Source organism: Heterodontus francisci, chromosome 8, assembly GCF_036365525.1.
Source record: "Heterodontus francisci isolate sHetFra1 chromosome 8, sHetFra1.hap1, whole genome shotgun sequence".
NCBI classification, from domain to species: Eukaryota; Metazoa; Chordata; class Chondrichthyes; order Heterodontiformes; family Heterodontidae; genus Heterodontus; species Heterodontus francisci.
The window spans coordinates 80,102,344-80,118,079 of NC_090378.1; the positions used below are offsets into that span (position 1 = coordinate 80,102,344).

The following is a 15,736-nucleotide window of genomic DNA, read 5'->3' on the forward strand; positions in this document are numbered from 1 at the left end:
GTAAAATTACAAGCAGAAGCAGTAAAATTTGATTGACTCATGTCAAGAAAACCCAATATGTCAAATGGGAAATATTAATTTCATCGGTTGGAAACTTACATTAGACTTTTAATGGGAAAATATCCTAGAGTAACTTTTAAAAAACTAATAGGCAAGATGGCCACTACAATTTACAGCTGAAATACCAGGGGATTGAGCTGGAGATAGAAAGTCCAACAAGAAGCTTGGCAAGGACAATGGCTTGCTCTAGGTGATTGAATTACCTGAAATGGCTTCATTAGCACGGCAGTCAAGGCAATCCTCATATATTAACTTTGAAAAAGCCAACCCCCTCCAAGTGTGAATTGGTATCCTGGGGCATGTGGAACTTTGAATTTCATTAGAAGGTCCAGAAAACTTCTTTAAAAACAAAGGGGATTGAGAAAGCCATGTGACCATCTGTTCATCTCTGAAGAAACTGGAAATTGTTACACAGACAGAAGACAAGCAGTAACTGAGTTTGCAGCAGCAGAAAGCTGCGTGCTTCCCTCTCTCTCTCTCTCTTTCTCCCCAGAAAACATCAAGTTTGAAAACCATCTGCGACTGGGGGATCCTCCAAAACTACAGACCGCTACCACCAGCAGCCAGGGGAAGAGAGCCAACTACAGATTCTGACTTCAGGAAAACCCTGAGCAAAGCAAGCCAGCCAAAATAAACTTTGACCAACCAAGAATTTCAAGAATACAGCTTCAGCCGAGAACTACTGGATCATTCACTTTACAGACTGTATTTATGTTCCATTTATTCTGGATTTTTATCAAACCACCAAATCTATTTTTCCTCCTGTATTTTATTTGTGTGTGTGAGATTCTTAGGTGAATGTTTGTGTGAATGTGTAACGTATTTTTAGTATTTTTAAATAGGGTAAGAGTGTTAAGTATAACAAACTTACCTCCTCTTTAAACTCAAGAAAAACTGTCCAATTGGTTCTTTCACAATCACAGTAAAGGTAAAAGGTAAAACATTCACTGAGGTGGTAAGCACAACCACTGTTTAAAAAAGGAATAAACCCTGTTGCACTCAAATAAGAGGGAGGGTAGAGGGGAGCCTGAGACCCCCTCCTCACCTGGCTGTAGCAGAAATTTGGGGGCTAGAGTCTGAGATTGTAACCCAATGACAAACGAGAAATTGGAAGTGGGAAACCAAATTGATCCATATAAATTTTTTTTAAAATTTCAATATAGGTTTTCTTGTGGCTTTTCCTGCTAGAGTACTAACATGTACACATCTGAGGCCAGTACCTTTCCAAGCCAGGGTGAAGTAACTCGGGATAGTTTAAGAGCCCTACCTATTGAAGAGTTGAGGAATGTAGCTGGGGCAGTTAGATATTACTTTCCATGCAAAAGCTAAGAAATCCAAAATCCTAAGACTTGTGGCCAACAATTTTTCACGAGAACCTGAAGATTCAGAAACAGGGTTAGAGTCAGAAACGGACAGGGTAATGTTCACAAAAATACAATTAGAACAGAGAAGACTGGAGTTAGAATTCCAGAGACAGGAAGAGCAGAGAGAGTATTAAGAAAGGGAAAAGTAAAGGGAAGAAAAGGAAAAAGAGAGAATTTTAAAGAAGGAGAAGGAGAAGGAGGAAAGAGAGCTAAGGCAGCTTGAATTAACTAGTGGGTGACACAATACCCCAGTGAAAGCATGGCTAGGGAGGAAGCTACCCCTAGCTCAGGGCCATGTGATGAGCTCTTAAAGTTCTCCCAGTTGATTCCAAAGTTCAATGAGAGAGATGTGGAAGCATTTTTTTTTGTCACTTTTTAAAAGCTTGCAAGACAGCTGAGATGACCGGTTGAGAGCTGGGCTCTGTTGTTACAGAGCAAGCTAACAGGAGAAGCCCAAAGGGTTATTCACTGTTGCCAGATGAAAGTTCATCAGATTATGAGATGACTAAAAATGCTATCCTTAGGGCATATGAACTAGTACCAGAAGTGTACCGCCAGAAATTCCGAACCCTCTGGAAGCAGCCTGATCAAACTTCCCTTGAGTTTGAAAGAGTTAAGCAGCTTGCTTTTGACCAGTGGATTAAGGGCACATCTGGGGTGGTAGAGGCAGGAACCCTCACAACATTTAAGAAGTATTTAGATGAGCACTTGAAACGCCATAACATACAAGGCTACGGGCCAAGTGCGGGGAAGTGGAACTAGTTTTGGACGGGTGCTTGATGGTCAGTGCAGGCACATTGGGCTGAAGGGCCTGTTTCTGTTCTGTAAAACTCTATGACTCTATATCAGGTAAAGAATTGGGTTAGCCCTTCCACCATTATCTTTGCAGAGATAGTTATTAGGGGAATGGCCTCTGGGAATTGGGTAGCGACATCCATAATGGTGAGAAGGTACTGGTTTTATTTTCGGCAGGTGTCCCGTACAGTCCACCAGCTCTCTGCTGAAGGGTTCCCCAAAAGCCGGTATGGGAATTAAGGGTGCAGGTTTTATTGCAGGTTGGGGCTTCCTTGTAACCTTGCATGTGTGGTAAGTTTTACAGAACTTTACCACATCTTTGTGGAGTTTTGGCCAGTCAAAAGTGTGTTCCAGATTCCAACCACCCTCTGGGTGAAAAGTTTTTACCTCAACTCCCCTCTAAACCTCCTGCCCCTTCCCTTAAATCTATGCCCCCAGTTATTGACTTCTCCGCTAAGGGAAAAAGTTTCTTCCTATCTATCCTCTCAATGCCCCTCATAATTTTATATACCTCAATCAGGTCCTCCCTCAGCCTTCTCCGCTCCAAGGAAAACAACCCCAGCCTATCCAGTCTCTCTTCATAACTGAAATGCTCCAGCCCAGGCAACATCCTGGTGAATCTCCTCTGCACCCTCTCCATTGCAATCACATCCTTCCTATTAGTGTGGTGACCAGAACTGTACACAGTACTCCAGCTGCAGCCTAACCAGCGTTTTATACAGCTCCATCATAACCTCCCTGCTCTTATATTCTGCCTCGGCTAATAAAGGCAAGTATCCCGTATGCCTTACTAACCACCTTATCTACCTGTGCTGCTGCCTTCAGTGATCTATGGACAAGCACTCCAAGGTCCCTCTGACCCTCTGTACTCCCTAGGGTCCTACCATCCATTGTATATTCTCTTGCCTGGTTAGTCCTTCCAAAGTGCATCACCTCACACTACTCAGGATTAAACTCCATTTGCCACAGCTCCGCCCATCTTACCAGCCCATCTATATTGTTCTGTAATCTAAGGCCTTCCTCCTCACTATTTACAAAATGGGCTGCCTGCTGAGATCCAGACAGATCATAGCACTAATTTCATTTCTGGGATCTTTCAAAAAGTCATGGGAAATCTGGGCATAACCCAGCTAAAGTCCTCAGCCTACCACCCACAGTCACAAGGGGCTTTAGAAGGGCACCAACAGACCCTAAAGACAATGATCAGGGCATACTGCTATGAGTACCCCCATGACTGGGACAAAGGGCTGGGATTTCTCCTGTTTGCCACTAGAGATTCACTCAATGAGTCCACCGGTTTTAGTCCCTATGAATTAGTTTATGGACTTGAGGTGAGAGGTCCTCTTAAACTAATCAAGGAGAAGTTCTTAGGGCCATGTTAGACTACATTTCTATGTTTTGGGAGCAGCTCACGAGAACCTGCGCAGTGGCTCAGGAGCACCTAAAGACCTCCCAGGCAGCTATGAAAAGGCAAGCAGACAATCATGCTAAAGCCAGAACATTTCGGCCTGGAGACCATGTATTATTATTACTACTCCCAATTCAGGGTGAACCCCTGAAAACCCAGTTCAGTGGCCCATACCGAGTGGCAAAAAGAATTAGCCAGGTAAATTATTTGATTGACACCCCAGACCGAATGAAAAAAACAAAGGTGCTGCCCCATTAACATGTTAAAACAGTATCACAGCTGGGAAGGGGACAGAAAAGCACAGATCTATCAGTCAGGAAGGAAGTGGATGAACAGCACAAAAAGGACCAGCTAGAGGAAGGCCTGGAGGATTCCCAAATTGAATCCCCTCCTGCCCGGTTAGCCAACACCGAAGTGTTGAATAACCTAGATACCATGCTCTCCTATTTAAAGGCTGATCACCGCATTTAAAGCAGTCTGCAAGGACACACCAGGGTGCACAACCTTAACCCTACATGATGTGGAGGTGGGAGAGACCCCTCCCAATAAACATGACCCCTATCACATGGATCCCAAGAAACTGACCCAGGTTTGGGAGGAAATACAGTGCATGCTAGAAAACAACCTGATTGAGCCTAGCCAGAGCAGCTAGAGTTCCCCAGTTTTGCTAGAGCCCGAGCCCGATGACTCTACAAGGTTCTGCATTGATTACAGGAAGGTTAATGCAGTGACCAGAGCTGATTCCTATCCCATTCCACACCTGGAAGACTGTATTGATAGAGTAGGGAATGCCACCTACATAACAGAAATAGACTTGCTAAAAGGATATTGGCAGGTTCCCGCAACACCCCAAGAAAAGGAGTTCTGAGCTCTTGTCACCCCAGACGGCCTATTCCAGTGCCGAGTGATGTCCTTTAGTTTAAGGTTTGTCCCAGCCACCTTCCAAAGGCTGATGAACCAGGTAGTGGCAGGCCTACCTAATTGTGTAGTATACCTACATGATTTGCTAGTATACAGTGAGACTTGGGGGGACTACTTAGCCCAATTAGATACCCTCTTCCAATGGTTACAGTCAGCTAACCTAGTAGTAAACCTCGCAAAAAGTGAGTTTGCTAAAGCTCAAGTGACCTACCTCGGGCATAGAATCATAGAAAGTTTACGGCACTGAAAGAGGCCACTTGGCCCAGCATGTCTGTGCCGGGTATGTTGTAGGTCAGGGGCGAGTGCTGCCCAGGGCAGCAAAAGTACAAACACTGATGGATTTTCCCATCCCCACGACAGAAAGGGAAATCATGCATTTTCTGGGAATGTGTGGTTTTTACCGCAAGTTTGTTCTTCACTTCAGCAGTATAGCCGTCCCACTGACAGACTTACTGCAGTAAAGGGCCAAGATAGTGTAATCAGAGAAGTGCCAAACCACTTTCGAGAGGTTAAAAGTCATATTAACAAACAAACCAGTTCTGGCAGCTCCCAATTTTAATAAACCCTTTGAAGTGGCAGTTGATGCTAGTGACCTAGGAGTAGGTGCTATCCTGCTGCAGGGCAATGAGGCTGACATTGAAAAACCAATAGAGTACTTCTTCAAAAAGTTAAACCGACACCAAAAGAGATATTCCACTGTGGAAAAGGAGATGCTGGGAATGTTACTAGCTCTCCAGCACTTTGACATCTATGTGCAAAATGGATATAAGGAGATGGTGGTTTATACACTGAACATAATCCCATAACATTTGTGGAGAAATTTAAAAACCAAAATGCCAGGCTATTTTCATGGAGCCAGCTCTTACAACCCTCCGATTTAAAAATTACCCATATCACTGGAAAAAACATGATACACTGTCCAGGGTCTAACCCAACATATGACCATCCCAGACAAAACTCCAGAAAATTAAAACAGCATTGCTGTGGCTGAGAAAAGGCAGCTGCATAGGTTCTAAGGTTAATGAATGAATTTGGGGAGTGAATGAGAATGAATGTGTGTTTTCCTCTTTTTCTTTTCCACTCCTTTAATTAAATGCTCCTATCATCACATTTCATTACGCGTGGGACGGAGGTGTCAAGAAAACCCTATATGCCAAATGGGAAATATTAATTTCATCGGTTGGAAACTTACATTAGACTTTTAATGGGAAAATATCCTAGAGTAACTTTTAAAAAACTAATAGGCAAGATGGCCACTGTAATTTACATCTGAAATACCAGGATATGAACTGGAGACAGAAAGTCTAACAAGAAACCCAGCCAAGACAATGGCTTGTTCTAAGTGATTGAATTACCTGAAATGGCTTCATTAGCATGGCAATCAAGGCAATCCTCACATATTAACTTTGCAAGAGCTAACCCCTTCCAATTGTGAATTGATATCCTGGGGCATGTGGAATTTCATTAGAAGGTTCCAGAAAACAAAGGGGAATGCAAGAACCATGTAACCATCTGTTCATCTCTGAAGAAACTGGGAGCTGTTACACAGACAGAAGACAAGCAGTAACTGAGTGTGCAGCAGCAGAAAGCTGCATGCTTCCCTTTCTCTCTCTCTCTTTCTCCCCAGAAAACATCAAGTTTGATAACCATCTGCGACTGGGGGTCCTCCAAGACTACAGACCACTACCACCAGCAACCACGGGAAGAAAGCCAACTGCAGATTCTGACTTCAGGGAAAAACCAGCCAAAATACACTTTGACCAACCAAGAACTTCAAGAATACAGCTTCAGCCGAGAACTACTGCATCACCCATTTTACAGACTGCATTTAAGTTCCATTTATTCTGGACTTTAATCTAACCACCAAATCTATTTTCCCTTCTATAATCTATTTGTGTTAGTGTGATTCTCGGGTGAATGTGTGCGTGAATGTGTAGCGTATTTTTTGGTATTTTTAAATCGTGTTAGAACGTTAAGTATAATAAACTTACCTCTTTCTTGGTTAAACTCAAGAAAACCTGTCCCATTGGTTCTACGATCACAGTAAAGGTAAAAGGTAAATCACTCACTGAGGTGGTAAGCGCAACGACTGTTTAAAAAAGGAAAAACCCTGTCACGGTCAAATAAGAGGGAGGGCAAGCGGGGAGCCTGAAACCCCCTCTTCACTTGGCCGTAACACTCATGAAAGGAAGAGCAAGGGATGGAGATGTTTAATGCCATCTTCTGGAGAAGAAAGAAAAGGCAAACTGGAACATTAGAAAGAACTTAGAAAGTAGGTTGTGAAGAGGACATGAGGAGGCTACAAAGGGATATAGATACGTTAAGTGAATGGGCAAAAATCTGGCAGTTGAGGTATAATGTGGGAAAATGCAAGGTTATCCATTTTGGCAGGAAGAATAACAAAGAAGCATACTATCTAAATGGTGAGAGATTGCGGAGCTCTGAGATGCAGAGGGATCTGGGTGTCCGAGTGCATGAATTGCAAAAGGCTGGTATGCAGGTACAGCACATAATTAGGAAAGCTAATAGAATGTTATTGTTTATTGCGAGGGGAGTTGAATACAAAAGTAGGGAGGTTATGCTTCAGCTATACAGGCCATTGGTGAGACCACATCTGGAGTACTGTGTACAGTATTTGTCTCCTTATTTAAGGAAGGATGTCAATGCGTTGGAAGCAGTTCAAACAAGGTTTACTAGACTGATAGCTGGAATGGGCGGGCTATGTTACGAGGAAAAATTGGACAGGCTAGGCTTGTATCCGCTGGAATTTAGAAGAGTCAGAGGCGACTTGATTGAAACATATAAGATGCTGAGGGGTCTTGACAAGGTGGATGTGGAAAGGATGTTTCTGCTTGTGGGAGAATCTAGAACCAGGGTCACTGTTTAAAAATAAGGGGTCACCCATTTAAGACAGAGATGAGGAGAAATGTTTTCTCTTAGAAGGTCGTGAGTCTTTGGAGTTCTCTTCCTCAAAAGGCGGTGGAAGCAGAGTCTTTGGATATATTTAAAGCAGAGGTAGATAGATTCTTGACAAGCAACGGGGTGAAAGGTTATCGGTAATGTGGAGAAATCAGTTCAGCCATGAACTTATTGAATGGCGGAGCCGGTTCGAGGGGCCGAATGGCCTACTCCTGCTTCTAATTCATGTGCTCATATGTTCGTATAAAGTTGAGTAATTCCAAGACTGATCACGCTATCACCTACTCATTCTCTCCCAGATCTCAAAACTTAGAAATTTCTTACTTATCTCAGCTTCCCTCTCTTCAACAGTTTAGCTTTTTATAAACAGAAGTAACGTTTCACCTACCTGTTGTTATTTGATTTACTTCATCTTCTCCAATTTTCCCCAACTTGGTAGTGTCTTGCATTATGTCCAATGCCCTTAATTTTGGTTTCAAAATTTATTTAAAAAATGTTCTTAAAATACCGGCGAGTATTGGAAAATATGAACAGGAGAAAGAAAACCTACACTGACTCAGGAAAGGGAGAGCAATGGTTAAAAATGTGTCAAGAATAGCAAAATTATGAATGTTATTGAAGACTGGGCTGAACTATTTCATAATAAAATTTTAGATGCTTAGAATTGATTAGGAAATTTTATTAATGTATTTCTATGTTTCCGAATCAGGAGTTTAAACATTGCACAATACAGAGGGAGGCCCAAAATATTAAGTTCAATTATTGCACATATGGTTGGAGAGCCTTCTCCTCACTAGACATTGTTAGAACATATTACTGCTCACCTCTAAGAGCAGTATAAAAGTATAAAGCAGAGTATAAAACAGGTTGCCAGTTTGCCATCACCCTTTTTGTGCTATCACCCAAGACAAATTTTGACCCAATCTTTTTTAAAATCTCTGATTGATGATATGTTTGACAACAAGTATTTCATCTTTCTTCTAGGTTCACTGCCAACCAGAACTATATCTGCCAGATCTGTTGTAAAGGTAGCAAAGCCAACATCTGCCAAAACGAAAAGCACCAAATCCACTAGAGCTAAGATTAAAAAATGATCATTGCTTATTATTTTGACACCATGTTATATCTTTACTACAAAAAACAAATCATTTTGTTCCAAATTCGTTGTTGTGTTTTTTTTTCCAATGATGCAGAGCATAGTTCAGATGCCAGTCAGCAGCATTGTTTTGAAGTCAAAATTGTACTATATAAGTGAGCATTTGTTCCAACCTTGGCTTGATCTTCGAGAAGGCATCATAAGTAGCTGTCTCACAAAGCAATTCAAACCAATATTAAACACTCTTAATTTAAAACAAAGCAATTTCTTTGTTTAGCTGAGCTTTAAAGATTAAGGGCCACAAGTTTTGGAAAAGACCAATTGGGAACTAATCTCTGGTATGGTGGAATTAACTCCACTCCATGGGTATGAATATGCCTATGACCCTGGCCTCTATCCTGGGTTATTTATATATTTCTGATGGATGCCCTCACCATTTACAAGGTGTCCACCTTGTGAGAATGAAGAAATTAATTGTGCTTCCTTGTCATCGCATTAGTAGGCTCATGGGCCATGAGAAATTCACCCAACAAATTTTCAACTCGCCTGTCCCCTTGCAGTAGAAATTTGAATGGGTAGAAAAAGGGCTGGAGGCTCCATGTAACTAGATCCAGCCCCAAATTCTTAGGAAACAGGTTTTCGTTCGCAGGACCCAGGAATTTCAACACTTAATTTTCTGTTGTAATCATCAATATTTTGATAATATGCTAATTGTAATTTTGTACATTAGTTAATTTGAGTTTTTTTTCATATGAACAAAGAAGCATGTCAAGGGAACATGGGGCCATATATAATAAACAAGCAAGCAGTTATACCAGCAGTGTTAAATAGTGAAGTATATCAGGAATAAGACACATTAACAGATGCAGCTAACTATTCACTATCTATAAAATGTCATATATGAGGAAAGAGATAGAATAAAATTATATGAAAAAGCACATGTCTGGTAGCTCAAGAAAGATGGTGGCATGTAGTTCCTGTTGTCCATGGGCCATTTAATAATTCATTATTGAATATCACAGGCCAATTGCAATATGTTATGTCACAAAGTGTAGGACAATATGGATTTGTATGGTAAGTTCATGATTTCATTATCACTATTTATCCTGTGTGCATTTTTTTGGAAAGACCTCTTTATGGTGCCAATGATTTTAGTCAAAGTTCAATTTCTGTCCATTATTCTTTGGGGAACAAACAATATTTCTAACCCATGAAACAGTAGCTCACACCATTATAATACTTCCATTTACATCACAGTGATATTCACAGCAGTGTATGTTGCTATTTGGACAACACCAATGAAATATCAAAGCAATACAGTGGGGTCTGATTTAAACATAGAATTTCTATGTACCTCTCCTGTTCTTTCCCATGATAAAGAAGTACTAATCAAATCATGACCAGCTGTAGGAAATTAATTGTTCAGCATATTGCACCTTATTCATAATACAGTTTTGAGTGCAACAACTATTTTAATGCTGTTAAGATAATCCTGTGTTTTAACATCAAATCTAAAAGAATTAGGCAGAAAAAATTGATTAGGCCTGTTAACGACGTGGGGATCGTGATGTGCGATTATTTCATGCCTTTGAGGCAGGCAGCATGCAAACTTCATGCTGCCTGCTCATCATGATGACTGTAGCCAACTGGAAAGTGCGTTGCTGACTGGCTGCATGCTCCGCAGCAGGCCCAGATGCATGCATGACAAAGATGACAGACTACTAGCCTGCACTTTTTAAAGGCAGCCTGCCCTTCTTAAAGGGGAAATGCACTCAGGCTGGAGCAGCTGGTGGAAGAAAGAATACCCCAAATGGAGCAATAGGCCAGAGAGAAAGCTCTTAGATTCTTTGATGTAGCACTGAAGTCCTTAGTCCAGGAAATCAAGAGGATGAGAAAGGCCATGTTTCCACAAGATGCACCTAGTGAAGGAAATGCAGCCAGGTTAATTCCTGGAGTCTGGACCATGGACCTGGCTGTAATGCCAGAAAAAGTTCAGTGATCTCACCCGAGTGGTCAAGTTAAGTGAATGGACCTTCAAATGACATCTCCTACCCACTGTACCACCAACCCACCACGCTGCTCAATGCACCACTGTTCCATCACTGACCCATCAGCAATCAGAACTCTTATCTAGCATTTAGATGTTGCACCTCACCCTCACATACTTAGCAATATTGCCAGCCTCACACACTCCTCTTGCAGCCTCCACATACTTCCAGCTGTTCAGCTATGGCTGCACATCACTCAAACACATTGCAACACACACCGATATTCTTCCGTCTCTCTTGTAGGACATGGTCGAATATAATCACAGGGAGCAGCAGAGAACTGGCAGTGGACGGGGATGTCTGCATCTCCTGAGACCTTTGGAGGAGATGGTGCTCCACATCATGAGTCCTGCAGTGACTGAAGCCATTGCATCGAGCATCGCTGAGAACATTCAGGGTGACACTATGTTGGTAACTTATGCGTCTTCTTAAATCCCACTTGCCCCTCATCCTGCTATCTGGAATGAAGTAGCCATGGACCTCGCTTTCCATCTCATCCCAAGCCTTCTCTTCTGCAATTTCACTTGATCTGACACTCACAGCCACCAGTTCCAATGCTGGCACTGTGTGTACACTAGAGGGATCACCACATGGTAAGTCACCAGGCATAGGCAGGCTGCAGCAAGGCCAGGGGAAAAGGTTCCACATGTGCCAGGTCCCCGAAAGGCCAGGTTACAGACGAGTTCTGTGCAGAGGGCTCAAATCAGGACTTCGATGGGGTGGCGTACAGGAGAGCTTGCACACAGAGATGCTTGGTGCATTGGCAGGCCTGCCACAGAGCCCATTGTCAGTATCAAGCGGCATGAAGGAGTCCCGATGCAACTTGGCACAAGGCTTCGTGCAAAGCTAGGAGCCCATCCTTTCTAGTGTGGAAGTAGTGGCCAACTCCTGGGCAGCACTTGCGGACCCAGCCATGATGCAGCATCTGGTGGCTGATGTCTCAGCTTCCATTGCAACACAGGCAGAAGCCATTCAACATATGAGTGCTTTAGTGGAAGCTCAGATTGAGGTCATGAGATCCATGCTTGTTGCCATGCAAGCCCAACTTGTTGCCATGCAGGATCATACTGCTCCATCATGGCTGTGGATACCAATGCTCTAAGGAGCTTGCAGGCTCTCACAGTAGTCCAACAAACAGTGCTGCAGCAGATTACTAGGATTGCTGAGATGCTGCCCCGGGTGATTGGTAATGGTGTCCTGTTGTACGAGCCTGCTGTCCTCTCTCAGGAGGACAGCATTCATGCTTCCATCACTACCACTGCGCCAGAGCCCTTGCTACTGCCTGTCAGCCAGCCAGACCAGACTGCTGCCCATGGTGGTGCTGTCCGAAGATAGGCTCTCAAGGCCGTCCTCAAAGATGTCATCCAAGGCCATCTGCAGTCTCCTCCATTGAAAAGCAGCAGCATTCCACCAGCCATGCTGCAGCCATAGGGGTAGCACTGTGTAGGAGCACTAAGCCAGGCAAAGACACCTGCAAGACAGGCATTAAGGGAAATCACAAGCTTGAATAGTTCAGGTTTGTATGTATTATTGGATGTGTTGTTGCATAAAGTTGATATGTAATATTTTTTAGTCGCTTTTATTTCAGGATTTGGCCAAGAGGACCCTGTGATGATCCACAGTTGAGGGATGGAAAGGTGGGGAATTGTGGAGCAAATCTGATGTGGGGATGAGATTTCATGGGACCCAGAGTCTGAGTAGCTGCTTACAGACAGCCCATCTGGAGAAAAGAGATCCCAGATGCCGCCCCTTCCTCCTCCTCCTCATCCTCTTCCTCCGGCTCCCGAGGTGACCTCCAAAAGCCTGGTGGCAAGGTGTGCACCCTCATGAAAACGAGGTTGCAGAGGATAAAGCAGGCCGTCATGAATTTGGAGACAAGCGGTCCAGGCAGCAGAACTGTTGTTTCAGGATGCCAATTATTTGCTCCACTTCATTCCTAGTGGCAAGATGACTCTCATTGTAGGTGCACTGTCCACACATGGTCAGGTTGCAGAGTGCAATTATGCTCCAGTTGTAGAGTGGGTAGACCTTATCGCCAAACAGCCAGCCACTGGTTCATCGTGGTGGCCCAAATATGCCGGGTACGGTTGACTTCTGCAGGATGACTGTGTCAGGGCTGCTGCCAGGATAGTGGGCATCCACCGATATGATATTCTGTGCATGGTCGCACGCCAACTGCACATTCACGGAGTGGTCGCCCTTGTGGTTGCAGTACATCTCCCCATTAATATGTGGAGATCGCGTGCAGTCGATGGCACCCTACACCATTGGGAATCCCGCTAACCTGGCAAGCCTTGTGCTTGCTCCTCCTGCTTCTCTCCAGTTAGAGAGAAAACAGTGAAGTCCCTCTCCTTCTGCATTGGGCATTTCTCACCTCCCTGATGCAGCAATGCACAGTGAACAGTGAAATGTTGGAAATGTCACCTGCTCTGGCCTGGAATGATCTGCTCCCAGAGTAATTGAGGGTCACAGTCACCTTCATGGCCACTGTGTGCCAGCCTCATCCTGCTGTGAGGCGGCAGGTCTGGTTATAGAAGGTGGCATAGTTCTGTAACCACCTCCTTGGTGAAATGTAGCCGTCTCACACACTGGTCCTGGCTGACCTAGAGGAAGGAAAAGTGCTTTCTGAAGACCTTTGGTTGGTACAGCCTTCTATTGAAAGCCCTCTTCCTCCTCCCTTTGCTCACAGCTTCCCCGCTGCTGTCTCTGCTCCGTCTCAAAGTCATGCTGCATCCCATGAGGAACTGCAACTATAGCCCTCATCACTGAAAGCAGGCTTTCTCCTGACAGGCCTCCTACAGGCCTCCCAACTCCACTGACCTCCTTGTCAAAGTCCAGCATCACTCTTTGTGAATCCAAAACCTTTTTCAAACTCCTCCAATAATGCTCAACACAGTACTTCCACCACTCTGCAGTAGCAAAAGAAAGTCAAAAGCACCTCACCTGGATGTCCCACTGTGAGCCCTTTAAATAATGTTAGTTTGGGGGGGGGTGGTCCCTTGTGCAGCTGAATGCATGTTCAGCTGGAGTGGTTAAGAGAGGGCATTAATTGAACCTTCAAGGTCAAAATTAGTAGTTTGAGTGCCTAATCAGTGTTAGACGGTTTTTGAATTAGACGTCATGATCCACTCACTCTGCATGCTTCTGGCAGACGGAAGGCAAAGCCCTCGCGCTAGCAGCCTTGCAATCATGATGTGCTGTATTGGCAGCACCAGAAGTGGCAGGAAGCAGACTGGCCAACGTTTTTGAAGTCTTGGGCTTTGGTGCTGGCACGACAAAGCTGAATTTAGAGTCATTGAGCCATAGAGTCATTTCAGGCACAGATGGCGGTCATTCGGACCGTCAAGTCCATGTTGGCTCTCCACAGAGCAATCCAGTCAGTCCCACTTACCCCACTCAATCCCTGTAGACCTGCAAGTTTATTTCCTTCAAGTGGCCATCCAATTTCCTTTTGAAATTATTGATTATCTCTGCTTCCACCACCCTTGTGGGCAGTGAGTTCCAGATCATTACCACCTGCTGTGTAAAAAAGTTATTCCTCATATTCTCCCTGCATTTCTTGCACAAAACCTTCAATCTGTGTCCTGTAGTCCATCTACCATTATTTAATAGGAACAGTTTCTCCTTGTCTAACTTGCCTTTTCCTGTCATAATCTTGTACACGGCTATTAAAACTCTCCTTAGTCTCCTTTGCTCTAAGGAGAACAACCCCGCTTTTCCAACCTAACTTTGCAACTAAAATCCCCCATCCCTGGAACCATTCTATTAAATCTCCTCTGCACCCTCTCAAGGACCCTCACTTCCTTCCTAAAGTATGGTGACCAGAACTGGACACAATACTCCAGCTGGGGCCTAACCAGAGCTTTATAAAGGTTCAGCATAAATTCCCTGTTTTTGTACTCTATGCCTCTATTTATGAAGCTCAGGATCCCACATGCTTTGCTAACCAGTCTCTCAATATGTCCTAAAATAAAAGCAAAATACTGCGGATGCTGGAAATCTGAAATAAAAACAAGAAATGCTGGAACCACTCAGCAGGTCTGGCAGCATCTGTGAAAAGAGAAGCAGAGTTAACGTTTCGGGTCAGTGACCCGAAACGTTAAATCTGCTTCTCTTTTCACAGATGCTGCCAGACCTGCTGAGTGGTTCCAGCATTTCTTGTTTTTATCTCAATATGTCCTGTCACCTTCAAAGATTGATGCACATGCACCCCCAGGTCCCTCTGTTCCTGTACGATCTTTAGAACAGTGCCATTAAGTACATATTGCCTCTCCCTATTCCTTCTGCTGAAATGCATCACCTCAGACTTGTCAGTATTGAATTCCATCTGCCATCTCTCTGCCCATTCTGCTAGCCTATCTGTGTCTTGTTGCAGGTGGTTCATATCATCCTCACTGTTTGCCACACCTCCAAGTTTGGTATCATCTGCAAATTTTGAAATTCTACTGTGTTTCCAAGATCCAAGTCATTTATATGTAGCAAAAAAAGCAATGGTCCTAGCACTGGCCCTTAGGGAACACCACTGTTTACCATCCTCGAGTCTGAAAAACAGCCATTTACTACGACTCATTGTTTTCTGTCCTTAAACCAATTTTTTAAAATCCAATTGGACACTGACCCTCCTATTCCATGAGCTTCAATGTTGTTAATCAGCCTTTTATGCGGCACTTTATCAAGCGCTTTCTTAAAATCCATATAGATAACATCCACTGCATTCACATCAACCTTCTCTATTACTTCATCAAAAAATTCAGTTAGATCAGGCTTACAGCAGCGTAAAATTCAGCATAAACAAAGAAAAATCAGCATAAATATTCGGGACCTGCGGAAATTTCATCCAATCTTACCATCATTCATGTGTATTTGACATGGCGGCTTGAAGTTTCCACCAGGAGTGCAATCAGTAAATTGCATCCAGAATATCCATGACACTGCACTAGTTTTGACAAGGTGAAGTTATGCCTGCATTTCCAAGCAAATTCATTAACCAAAGCACAAATGTAAAATCTCTCATGAATTAATGCAATCATTCAGTGGAATCGAACATAATCAAGTCATGACTTGAACATGGCCAATGGGGCCCCCAGCTGCTAGGGTGTGGTAGTTAGGTGAAAATAATTCCCCT

The 15,736-nt window shown here is 43.6% G+C and overlaps 2 protein-coding genes across 13 annotated transcripts in view; one reads left to right on the forward strand and one right to left on the reverse strand.

The window, feature by feature from the left end:
* axdnd1 (axonemal dynein light chain domain containing 1) overlaps positions 1 to 15,736 on the forward strand; it is a 344,655-nt gene that overhangs the window by 303,475 nt on the left and 25,444 nt on the right. For 8 of the 9 annotated variants that reach the window (XM_068037450.1, XM_068037449.1, XM_068037453.1 and 5 more), the window contains one exon: positions 8,452 to 8,592. The exons of the other annotated variant lie outside the window; for it this stretch is intronic. In XM_068037450.1, coding sequence (XP_067893551.1) covers positions 8,452 to 8,561 — 110 coding nt within the window. In that variant the 3' untranslated portion in view covers positions 8,562 to 8,592. Of the gene's footprint in view, positions 1 to 8,451; positions 8,593 to 15,736 lie in introns of those variants that run through there. 9 annotated transcript variants of the gene reach the window in all.
* Positions 1 to 15,736, reverse strand: part of LOC137372938 (podocin-like) — a 122,278-nt gene that overhangs the window by 34,533 nt on the left and 72,009 nt on the right. The window lies entirely within an intron of this gene.